The sequence below is a fragment of the Staurois parvus genome, unplaced genomic scaffold, assembly GCF_062004578.1.
Source record: "Staurois parvus isolate SC_StPar_1 unplaced genomic scaffold, SC_StPar_1.0 ptg000307l, whole genome shotgun sequence".
In the NCBI taxonomy this organism is placed as follows: Eukaryota; Metazoa; Chordata; class Amphibia; order Anura; family Ranidae; genus Staurois; species Staurois parvus.
Window position 1 is genome coordinate 661,198 of NW_028318103.1, and position 12,621 is coordinate 673,818.

Here is a 12,621-nt window from a genome sequence, read left to right on the forward strand (position 1 = left end):
CACTATAGGAATTACTTAAAATATAATCTCACTTAAAATACCCTACACTTTCCCTGTAATCACATAAAATATATGTGCATGATTGAAGTTATAATTACTGATAGAACTCACCTTTAAGCTGTTGCAGCTCCACACTCAAGCTTTCAATGTTGGAGTCGCAGAACTCCAAGTTCTCAATAGTTTCTGCTCTCGTTTCCTCATCTTGCTCTTCATCCTCGAGCATCAAACAAAGCTCCTCTCGAGTTTTCCTGTAGATATCTAATTCCTGTTCTACATCTTCGATCTTCAATAGTAAGAAAGGGCAAGGTTGATCCAAGTCTTCTGCTGTATCGGCTACATCTGGAGCACTGAACATTGAGAAACCTTCATTAGGGCTTTCATTCAGTAAGGTTTCCTGTCTTTGTACTGGTCTTGGGGATGGAGTATTTCTTTGACTGTTCGGCGGGGGTAATGGAGCAGGTCTGGAGGGTTTCAGGGATAGAACCGGGGGTGTATTTTCCACATACTCACTTCTATATGAATTCTGTCTTGGTGGTGCTGAAGAGGATATATTAGAACTCGGAGATGTATTCGCTCTCTGTTGAGGGCGTGGAGGTGGAGGCCGTAGAGTCTTCTTTTTATCAGGAGACTTTTGCACTCTGGACTGCTGTGGTGATCCCCGAATAATGTCGGTCTCAGAACTGAAATCCAGGATAGAAAAATGCCGGGAGACCTTATCATCATTCTTATTTGGATTTGAGACACTCTTTTCAAACTGTGAAAGCTGTTCGGAAAGCTTGGAGTCTAAATCAATCAAATCTGACCCACTGCTGTCTCTTCGTCCATTACTAGCTGGGCTGTCCCGACTAGTTGGCCATGGGGTTGACCAAGAACTTCTGTTATCATGCTTGTCTTTTACGCCAGAAGACATTTTTGTCTTTTGTCTATGGTCCTCCACCCAGTGAACCAAGTCTTGAAGAGGAAGACTGTTTTTCCTATGTTTGTTTTTTGATTTTTCGTTAGTGTTGTTTTGAAGACTAATCTCTTCAGTGATAGAAAATGCTTTTTTAGAATACCATTTTTCTTGTGACCCATTTGAAACACATGACCTCTTTCTTCTGTCTTCAGTCACCACTGAAGGTGAATTTTGTTCTTTGGACCTTTGCACAGCTGTTTGTGATGTTAAAGGACTGCTTAATTTATTCTGCGGACGAGGAGGTAGCTGGGGCTTTAAGGAAGCATTGTTTGTGTCAGATTCACTTTGCATAATTCCATTGTTGCTTTTTACATAGGGTTCTTGACTTTGCCTATTCTCCTGGGCATCATTAGATGTGGACGGTGAACTTTCCTCTATATGAACGTCCCAATAGTGAGGATCTGTTGCAGGTTGTTCATAGGAAGAGGATATGTCAAGATAATTTATTGTAGTTTGCAAAACTGAATTTTCAGATTTCATCAGTTGTTCCTCCTGAAGTGGTTTTTCTATAGTCTCACATTTTACAAATCTGTATGGGAATATCCCCCTTTTTCCATACAATTCACCCTCCAGCCACCCATCCTCCAATGTTTTAACAATACGAATTCTGTCTCCAACATCGAAGTCCAGTTCTCGTTGCTCCATAGCCTGGAACCTATAAAGGGCAATGGCAAAAGTACCATCTTCATCTTCCTCTATTATAATTTTATCTGTGCCCTTTGGATGTTCTATATGGAACTGGGCTCTTTCCAGATCCTTATCATCATGACCAAACTCGTTTCTATCATTAGTGAAGTGGACACTGTCTACAACCCGTAAAGGGTTTAAGAGTTCCACAAAGCCTTCTGGGAAAATTCCTCTTCTTCCATTCAGCTCCCCCTCAAACCAGCCAGGTTCTGGAACTCCAGTGATTATGATGAGGTCTCCCTCCCGGAAGTCTAGTTCCTCTTCCATCTGTGCAGAAAGACCCATTATTGCCCTGGCCTGCCCAACGGCATAACTCGGCAGCTCTATAGCCAGGTTTTGGCAAAGCTGCCGGCTTCTGGAGGACAGGAAGAATTCCTGGACACAGGAGAGGGGAAAAAACCCTCTGGAGCCCCAACAGTTCCTTCCTTGTAACCAACTTGAAGCCAGAGACCCTTCCAGCACCACCAGATCTCCTAGGAAAAAATAAAAATAGTAAAAATTAGTATCAAAATGAAGGCAAATATAAAATATTTACACAATTTATAAATTGAAACACTATAATGGTTTTGGGTCTGTTTTGCTTCTTAAAGTGTATGAAAAACCTTCAGATGAACAAAAAAAATATATAGTAGCTGACCTAAATGTTAGTATGTTTGGAGTTTTTGTATGATTTTGAAAGCAGGTGCTTGAAGATTTTATTTTAGAAAGGCATGCTGAACCTCTTGGTTCTCGGTGGCCAACAAGCTTTTCTCTCCAAACCTCAATGGAGCTTTCAGTATAGCCACCAAAATGTTCACTTCCAAGTGGCATTACATTTTCACAGCAAGTTTTGACCCCATTCTGACCACCCATTCTCTGCTCATCACACAACCTCCCTGCCGGAGGCGTATTAAATGCCCTGTGTAGGCACTCCCTCCCTGACTTCCTTCCACCTCCTTCACTGTTGCCAAGTAATGCGCTGGGTAACCTTTCCCCCTAATCAAGGTACATATAGGCCCTATGGGAGACTGGGCAGTACAGACCAAAGGCATATGATATGTCAGGAATTTGTGCAACGGAGAAGCAACCTCATGCATGGTGCTATATGAGTTTGAATAAAAAGTGAGTTTCAGTCACAAATTACACTTGCCGTTCAGTTATTGATCAACTATATATTTGTGCAAACTTTTTTTTTATCCCCAGGAGCTATAAAGTGGTAATAAACCCCAAAACAAATATTTATGATACTGAAGCTAACCAATTCTTAGATGCGATGACTACATTAGTTTTCTTTTTTAGGCTTTTTTGCCTTTATTTTCAGCAAGCGATCTGACCAGCAAGTCTGTTGCTTTTCAACAGAACAAGCTGTGCTGCAGATGAAGCAGTTAGAGGGTTGAGGAAAAGGATTTACCACTAATGGATGTGCTTACAGTGATCAGCTTTTATAAATTTCTGTAAAACTTTTATCCCAAATTGGAAAAAAAAAACAACAACTTTTGCTGTAGCTGATTTGACTTCAATTTGTTAGCGGTTTTAAATTGTTAGTACATCTAACACCCCTCCCCCCCCTAACAGTGCTGCTGTCCTGAACTGTGCCTGCTGACTCTTAGTCCAGAGTAGAAGCACTCTTAGGCTACGTTCACACTAGCGTTGTGTGCAGGCGGCAGAGAGGCGTTTGGGAAGCGTTTTTACCGCTTCCCAAACGCCTCTGCCAATCCTGCACATTACAGCACATGGTGCTGTTCTAACGGGAGCGTTAGTGTCGCGGCAAAACGGATGCCTCTGGTCGAGTCAGGAGGCGTTGAAGCCTCCTATTCTAGTCTATGGTGCCGCTCCGCAAACGCCCGGCTGGTGCTTGCGTAACACCATTTAAACTTCATTATAGGCGTTTGCGGAGCGTTTTTAACACTTGGCAAACGCCTAGCAACCACCGCTAAACCGCGCATGCGACATTTGACGATCATTTGCCGAGCGTTAAAAAATGCTCCGCAAACGCCAGACCAACGCTTGCCAAACACTATAGGGGCGTTTGGCAAGCGTTGGTAAGCCAGTCAAGTATGAACAAGCCCTAATACAGGAGGTGTGTTACTGGTCAGATCACCAGGAGAAAACAGAGAGGAAAAAAAAAGTCTAAAAAAAAAAAAAAAAAAACTAAATGAAGCTGCCATATCGAATGGCTGGAAATCTGCAATATATTACATTTTTGGTTGCGGATTTAATGCCGCTTAAAGTTTTATTTTAAGTCTACCTAGTTTTAAATTGTTGATTACATCTGTGTTTTTTTTCACAAACCATTTACAATTTTTGACAAACATTTAATATACTGTATAACAAATGGTTCCCAGAGCACGTCGAGTTATCTAAAGAGACAGTACAGAAGACCAGCTTGCTTTTCAGCTCCCTTTGTCTAATAGAACCCTCCAACTGAGCCTTCAAGAAATGGATGAGTCACTGCTGTCTGTGAACGCCCACAGAAGGTCTTCAAACAATGGGATTCTTTCAGCATTAGAGCGAATAGGAATCATATTAATCAAAATGATGTGGAAGCAGATCAGAACTTCATCTGCTGATCTGAGAGAAAACTGCATAATATAATAAAAACCTGCAATGCAACATATAGAATATGTATTGTATAAAAAAGAGATAGGGCAGCACTTCAGGGGCTTGACAGATGAACACTCAGTAGTAAGTCCTCATGCACACGGGACATTTTGATAACGCTGGTTATGTTAGGTGTGTAAAGGCACGTTAAAAACGCAAGTTTTTCAGTTTTTTTAGCGTTTTTGCATTAGCGTTTAGCTGCGTTTGTGGTTTTTAGCATTATTTCTTACCCCCCAAAAAAATTGGGTGGGGGGGGGGGGGGGGGGGGGAGTAAAAAAAAAAAGTCCAAAAACGCTGGTTTGTGGCATTTTACCACGTTTTGTCGCGTTCTTCAGCATTAGAGCGTTTTTACAGCTAAAAAAACTCCTCTAAAAATCCACTAGTCCTGGTTTTATTTCCAGCCACAAAACGTTGATTACAGTCTATGTGTGCATGGACACATAGGATAACATGCTGGGGGGTTTACTAGCTGTATAAAAAAAAACATCAAAAGCCAAAAACAGCCGCTGTAAAAACCTCCTGTGTGCATGAGGACTAAGGCTTATTTCAACAGCTGTCCTCAGGGCAATTTTTTCCTAATTATTTCATTTTTCAAAATTGTTAATTTACAAATGAAAAAAAAACAAAAACAAACATACTATAGCCTAAGGTGGTATTAAACCCAAAAACAAACATTTATTATATTGCAGCTTACCAATTCTTAGATGCATTTGTTTTCTTTTTTTAGGCTCTTTTTAATTTGGCCAATGTGTCTGTTTTTCAAAAGAACACGCTTTCTTCCAGATGTATCAAAATAAAGGGATTACAATGATTAGCTTTTATTTATTGTAGGTTTATGTATGCTATGTAAAACCTTTATCCTAAAATGAAAAAAATTGTTTGTTGCACCTGATTATAAAGTATTAGCCGGAGTTTAGCTTCAATTTGTTAGTATATTTAAAACTGCTAGTGCATCTAACACTCCCCTCCCCCCAGACTGACAATGCTGCTGTTCAAGGGTGCCCCTTGATCCAGAATGAGGTCACTCTAATACAGGAGGTGTGTTATGGACCAGATCATCGTCAGGTAAAAACAGAGGCTTAGACAAAGTCTAAAAAAAAGAAACCTAATGCAGCCACCACATCGAATGAGTGGTAAGCTGCAATATATTACATTTTTGGTTTCAGGATGAACACCGCTTTAGCAACATTTACAGAAGCAGTGGGTATTGCAAAAGGGCTGTAACTTCAAATACTTTATCATTTGCTGGCATCCCATTTGTAGTCTCTCATGAATCCATGTGACAACGTAGGAGTACAACTGGGGGACAGAGACAGAGCGTTGTCACTGTGTTATACTGTACAGTGACAACTCTCTGTCCCCCTGTTGTAGGACGAGCCCTAATAAGAACCATATGGCACAATCACCAGGTATCATGTTAATGAATGCTGCAGATATAAATGTATTAAAAATAACTTTTGAAATGAGATTAACATGTTTAGTTTATATTTTATTTATTGGGTTCACATACATTAGGATGAGGGCGTGGGGCATGCTGGGACATTTTATCACTCATTTTTTTTTTGGCACAGAAACCCCCCTGCCCATCAGTCTACAAAGCCAGCACTTACCACCACAGGCCTGGCTTTGGCTTTAATCTGATGCGTGGGCAGCTTAGTATCTGGATTTCTAAAAATTAGACTGGCTTTTAAAGTATTTAATCATTTTTGAATAATTACATTCACGTAAAGTGTGTTTTATATATCTATGTCTGATGTGTTTTTATGAGATACAGAGATAACATTTCTCCATATACTCCAAATAGAACAGCAGCTGCAACATAGGAGAAGACAAAGTACAGTAAGTAGTTTATAAAGATGGCGCATTACAAAATGTTACCCAAGGGCACCCTCTGCTGGCTAGGTCAGGGAAAAACAATTCCAAAATCTGCTGGCTAGGTCAGGGAAAAACAATATACAAAACACCAATATGTCACAATAACTCTATAGTAGCCTCTCTCTACTTTTAATCATTGAGGAACCCTTGAAATAATTTTCAGGTTTTGGGGAGCACCTGCTAAAAGTTCTTTTATCAATCGCTCCAGATACATTATCATCAGTAAGTTGTGGAAAGTTTAAAATAAATAATAATGTATCATACCTACAGTATATGACACCCAGAGCAGGTCACTTTACAACACCCGCCTGCTCTGTATGTTATCTTAATAGAAAACCAACAGTCAAAAATTAAAAAGAGACTGTGAAAAGTGTACTGTTCCCTTACAACGAGTGGAAAAGTGCCCTTTACATTGGGAAGAAACAGAAATGCCCCCTTACGCTGCTTGTCAGTATAGTGCCCCTTTGCTTTGGGGATGAGCGAAGCTATGGCCCCACACACTGCTTGTCAGTATAGTGCCCCCTTACATTGGTGAGAAGGGAACCAATGGCCCCTTACACTGCTGGTCATTATAGTGCCCCCTTACATTGGTGAGAAGGGAACCAATGGCCCCTTACACTGCTGGTCAGTATAGTGCCCCCTTACATTGGTGAGAAGGGAACCAATGGCCCCTTACACTGCTGGTCATTATAGTGCCCCCTTACATTGGTGAGAAGGGAACCAATGGCCCCTTACACTGCTGGTCAGTATAGTGCCCCCTTACATTGGTGAGAAGGGAAGCTATGGCCCCTCACACTGCTGGTCAGTATAGTGCCCCCTTACATTGGTGAGAAGGGAAGCTATGGCCCCTCACACTGCTGGTCAGTATAGTGCCCCCTTACATTGGTGAGAAGGGAAGCTATGGCCCCTTACACTGCTGGTCAGTATAGTGCCCCCTTACATTGGTGAGAAGGGAAGCTATGGCCCCTTACACTGCTGGTCAGTATAGTGCCCCCTTACATTGGTGAGAAGGGAAGCTATGGCCCCTCACACTGCTGGTCAGTATAGTGCCCCCTTACATTGGTGAGAAGGGAAGCTATGGCCCATCACACTACTATTCAGTATAGTGCCCCCTTACATTGGTGAGAAGGGAAGCTATGGCCCCTCACACTGCTGGTCAGTATAGTGCCCCCTTACATTGGTGAGAAAGGAAGCTATGGCCCCTTACACTGCTGGTCAGTATAGTGCCCCCTTACATTGGTGAGAAGGGAAGCTATGGCCCCTTACACTGCTGGTCAGTATAGTGCCCCCTTACATTGGTGAGAAGGGAAGCTATGGCCCCTCACACTGCTGGTCAGTATAGTGCCCCCTTACATTGGTGACAAGGGAAGCTATGGCCCCTCACACTGCTGGTCAGTATAGTGCCCCCTTACATTGGTGACAAGGGAAGCTATGGCCCCTCACACTGCTGAAGTATCAGGAGAAAACGAGCGCTAGATGTGACAGGAGCGGCTGGCATGAAAGGTAATAACCTCAAAAACCTTCTGTAACACACAAATATCATACACCATGCAGCGCTTAAATAGATCAACAATGTCCTTAATGATTATCAGTATAGCGTCTTTGTTTAAAAGAAGAAACAGGTATTCCACAATATTACAAATAGGTGAAGAATCATGATGATATAATAGATCATAGTATGGTGAGTTCGGTGGTAAATATAGCTGTAGAATGCACTAACCAGATAGCGCTTAATATTGTGCATATAATGGATGGAATGAGGTCATCTAAGGTTGGACATCTAGAGCTCGGATCCGTTAAACACCACCAGGAATATTAGTATTTCAGCCAGTATATACGAGTGATGCGATCCAAATCCACCAGGGGGAGCCGGCAGTCAAGGTGTCATCCAAGATCCACAGCTCAAAATCACAAATGTGTGTGATGTAGATGGAATCTCCCAGAGGGAGCCAGTGGTTAGCATGTCATCCCAAGGGCTCTTAAAATGGTGGGCTCAAAGAAAAAAAGAGCCCAAGCACAAAAAGTTCCATAGTGCAACACTGCTTTATTTAAATTGTGTATAAAATATATAATATAGTAACACTTGCACCTTAAATAGCCTATTGGCACCTGGCCAGGTGCAGTATCCACGTGGTCGAGTCACAGAGAGCAACTTCCTGACATGTTTCGTGCGATAGCACGTTATCAAAGGAAGCTGGCTGCTCTCTGACATTTCTTATATAGTGTGGGCAGCGCATGCGCATTCGGTCATCGTGACGTCATCATCGTCCGTTTGCGCATGCGCAGATCGTCTGCGCGGCAACCATTTTAAAGGAGCCTAAAATTACATTGACTTCTATGGAGGACATAGATGTTCCATGGAAGAAGCATGGAAACTCCCAGTTCATCTATTTCCTTACAAAACAACCACTGATTGTTGAATACTCACACAGTGGAATGCACATATATAAAAATATTTCAACGTCAGAGATTGTTTGAATCTCGTCATCTAAATGTCAGGGGGGATTATGTCCTATTATTAATATAGTTATTAATTTGTGTGTATAATATAGTGGTGGAACTAAAAGTCCCAATTCACTGGAGAACCCTATGGCATGCGCAGACCCACAAATATAATAAATATATAGCTGCCAAATAATAATCATAAAAAGTCATTCTAAAAAATTTAATTGTATAGCAATAAATTAATAATATGATAAAAAATGTGATAAGAAATCGTGAATATCTTAAAATTCAAAAAAGTTAAAAAAATGATACCCAGATAATTTTAAATATACCAATATATAAATAATGAATATAAAAAATGATGATAATAAAAAGCTCTCTAAATATACATAACACAGCATAAGAATTGAAAAATGCAGCATATATAGTCCGGACCATATTAGTTATATAAAAACTGTTCATTAGTGTATATCACTGCTATGTTCAGCAACATCGGAAATGGAAAAGAGTTTTTTTTATACATGAGTGTATAAATAAGAACTAAAAATAAAAATAATCAAATAATTGAAATATAAAAACTATATGACGCTTGTGAGTAAATCACCTGTCATAATGGATGTTTAAAAATAATATGATAAAATGTAATATTTAATAAAATTCATAACCATAGACCTTTAATTTAAAACAAGTTGTTACCATGACTAATGTAATTAATTATAGAATGAAGAGAATCAACTGGTATCAATATAGCAGTTGATATCTAATTCAACATTCAAGCCAAGTGGTGCCGAGGTACGCAGCAGATATATCCATTTAGTTTCAAGCCTCGACACTGCACGACGTTTAAAAATACCTCTCCAATGACTATTTACAATGTCAATCCCAATAAATTTCAGACAATGTGGATTTTTCCTATGGGCTTCCTTAAAATGCATTGATACTGAGTGATCTTTATACCTTTTTTTATATTGGTTAGATGTTCCCTAAGTCTGTCCCGCAACCTTCTAGTGCAGCGGTTCTCAACCTAGGGGTCGCGACCCCTTTGGGGGTCGAACGACCATTTCCCAGGGGTCGCCTAAGACCATCGGAAAACACATATTTCCGATGGTCTTAGGAACCGAGACACCGCTGCAGTCTCCGGCGATGTGTGGGCGGGATGATACGCTGCTGTCACCTGGCCACACCTCCGGGATCGCTCAGCAGCTCCGCCTCCTCGCCGCTGATTGGCCACCGGAACTGTAGCTCAGGAGAGGCACACAGGCGGCCAATCACCGGCGAGGAGGTGGAGCTTGGAGAGGAGGAGCCGAGCGGCAGCGCGCGTACATCAAAGAAGACCGAGGGAGCTGCCAGAGCGAGTGAAGAGGAGAGCGGCCAGAGAAGGAAGACAGCTGACAGGTAAGTGAGAGAGCGAGCCCAGGCTGGAGCAGGGGTCAGCAAAGTAAGTATCATTGGTGTCAGTGGGAGGAATAGTGCCCCATCATTTGTGTCACTAATACCAACGATGGGGCACTATTCCTCCCCCCACTGACACCAACGATGGGGCACTATTCCTCCCCCCACTGACACCAACGATGGGGCACTATTCCTCCCCCCACTGACACCAACGATGGGGCACTATTCCTCCCCCCACTGACACCAACGATGGGGCACTATTCCTCCCCCCACTGACACCAACGATGGGGCACTATTCCTCCCCCCACTGACACCAACGATGGGGCACTATTCCTCCCCCAACTGACACCAACGATGGGGCACTATTCCTCCCCCCACTGACACCAACGATGGGGCACTATTCCTCCCCCCACTGACACCAACGATGTGGCACTATTCCTCCCCCCACTGACACCAACGATGTGGCACTATTCCTCCCCCCACTGACACCAACGATGGGGCACTATTCCTCCCCCCACTGACACCAACGATGGGGCACTATTCCTCCCCCCACTGACACCAACGATGGGGCACTATTCCTCCCCCCACTGACACCAACGATGGGGCACTATTCCTCCCCCCACTGACACCAACGATGGGGCACTATTCCTCCCCCCACTGACACCAACGATGGGGCACTATTCCTCCCCCCACTGACACCAACGATGGGGCACTATTCCTCCCCCCACTGACACCAACGATGGGGCACTATTCCTCCCCCCACTGACACCAACGATGGGGCACTATTCCTCCCCCCACTGACACCAACGATGGGGCACTATTCCTCCCCCCACTGACACCAACGATGGGGCACTATTCCTCCCCCCACTGACACCAACGATGGGGCACTATTTCCCCCCCCCCCTGACCCCAACGATGGGGCACTATTCTCCCCTCCACCACACTGACATCAATGATGGGGCACTATTCCTCCCACTGACACCAATGATGGGGCACTATTCCTCCCACTGACACCAGTGATGGGGCACTACTCCCCCCACTGACACCAGTGATGGGGCACTACTCCCCCCACTGACACCAGTGATGGGGCACTATTCCTCCCACTGACACCAATGATGAGGCACTACTCCCCCCACTGACACCAATGATGAGGCACTACTCCCCCCACTGACACCAATGATGGGGCACTATTCCTCCCACTGACACCAATGATGGGGCACTATTCCTCCCACTGACACCAGTGATGGAGCACTACTCCTCCCACTGACACCAATGATGGGGCACTACTCCTCCCACTGACACCAATGATGGGGCACTACTCCTCCCACTGACACCAATGATGGGGCACTACTCCTCCCACTGACACCAATGATGGGGCACTACTCCCACTGACACCAGTGATGGGGCACTACTCCCCCCACTGACACCAGTGATGGGGCACTACTCCCCCCACTGACACCAGTGATGGGGCACTACTCCCCCCACTGACACCAGTGATGGGGCACTATTCCTCCCACTGACACCAATGATGAGGCACTACTCCCCCCACTGACACCAATGATGGGGCACTACTCCCCCCACTGACACCAATGATGGGGCACTACTCCCCCCACTGACACCAATGATGGGGCACTATTCCTCCCACTGACACCAATGATGTGGCACTATTCTTCCCACTGACACCAGTGATGGGGCACTACTCCCCCTACTGACACCAGTGATGGGGCACTACTCCCCCCACTGACACCAATGATGGGGCACTACTCCTCCCACTGACACCAATGATGGGGCACTACTCCTCCCACTGACACCAATGATGGGGCACTACTCCTCCCACTGACACCAATGATGGGGCACTACTCCTCCCACTGACACCAATGATGGGGCACTATTCCTCCCACTGACACCAATGATGTGGCACTATTCCTCCCACTGACACCAGTGATGGAGCACTACTCCTCCCACTGACACCAGTGATGGGGCACTACTCCCCCCACTGACACCAGTGATGGAGCACTACTCCCCCCACTGACACCAATGATGGGGCACTACTCCCCCCACTGACACCAATGATGGGGCACTACTCCCCCCACTGACACCAATGATGGGGCACTACTCCTCCCACTGACACCAATGATGGGGCACTACTCCTCCCACTGACACCAATGATGGGGCACTACTCCTCCCACTGACACCAATGATGGGGCACTATTCCTCCCACTGACACCAATGATGTGGCACTATTCCTCCCACTGACACCAGTGATGGAGCACTACTCCTCCCACTGACACCAGTGATGGGGCACTACTCCCCCCACTGACACCAGTGATGGGGCACTACTCCCCCCACTGACACCAATGATGGGGCACTACTCCCCCCACTGACACCAACGATGGGGCACTACTCCTCCCACTGACACCAACGATGGGGCACTATTCCTCCCACTGACACCAACGATGGGGCACTATTCCTCCCACTGACTCCAACGATGGGGCACTATTCCTCCCACTGACACCAATGATGGGGCACTATTCCTCCCACTGACACCAACGATGGGGCACTATTCCTCCCATTGATACCAACGATGGGGCACTATTCCTCCCACTGACACCAACGATGGGGCACTATTCCTCCCACTGACACCAACGATGGGGCACTATTCCTCCCACTGACACCAACGATGGGGC

General features: G+C 44.8%; 1 protein-coding gene across 1 annotated transcript in view; it reads right to left on the bottom strand.

Moving 5' to 3' along the window:
- Positions 1 to 12,621, bottom strand: part of DNMBP (dynamin binding protein) — a 190,485-nt gene that overhangs the window by 102,696 nt on the left and 75,168 nt on the right. The window contains exon 4 of the mRNA XM_089683368.1: positions 112 to 2,115. Coding sequence (XP_089539494.1) covers positions 112 to 2,115 — 2,004 coding nt within the window. The remainder of the gene's footprint in view (positions 1 to 111; positions 2,116 to 12,621) is intronic.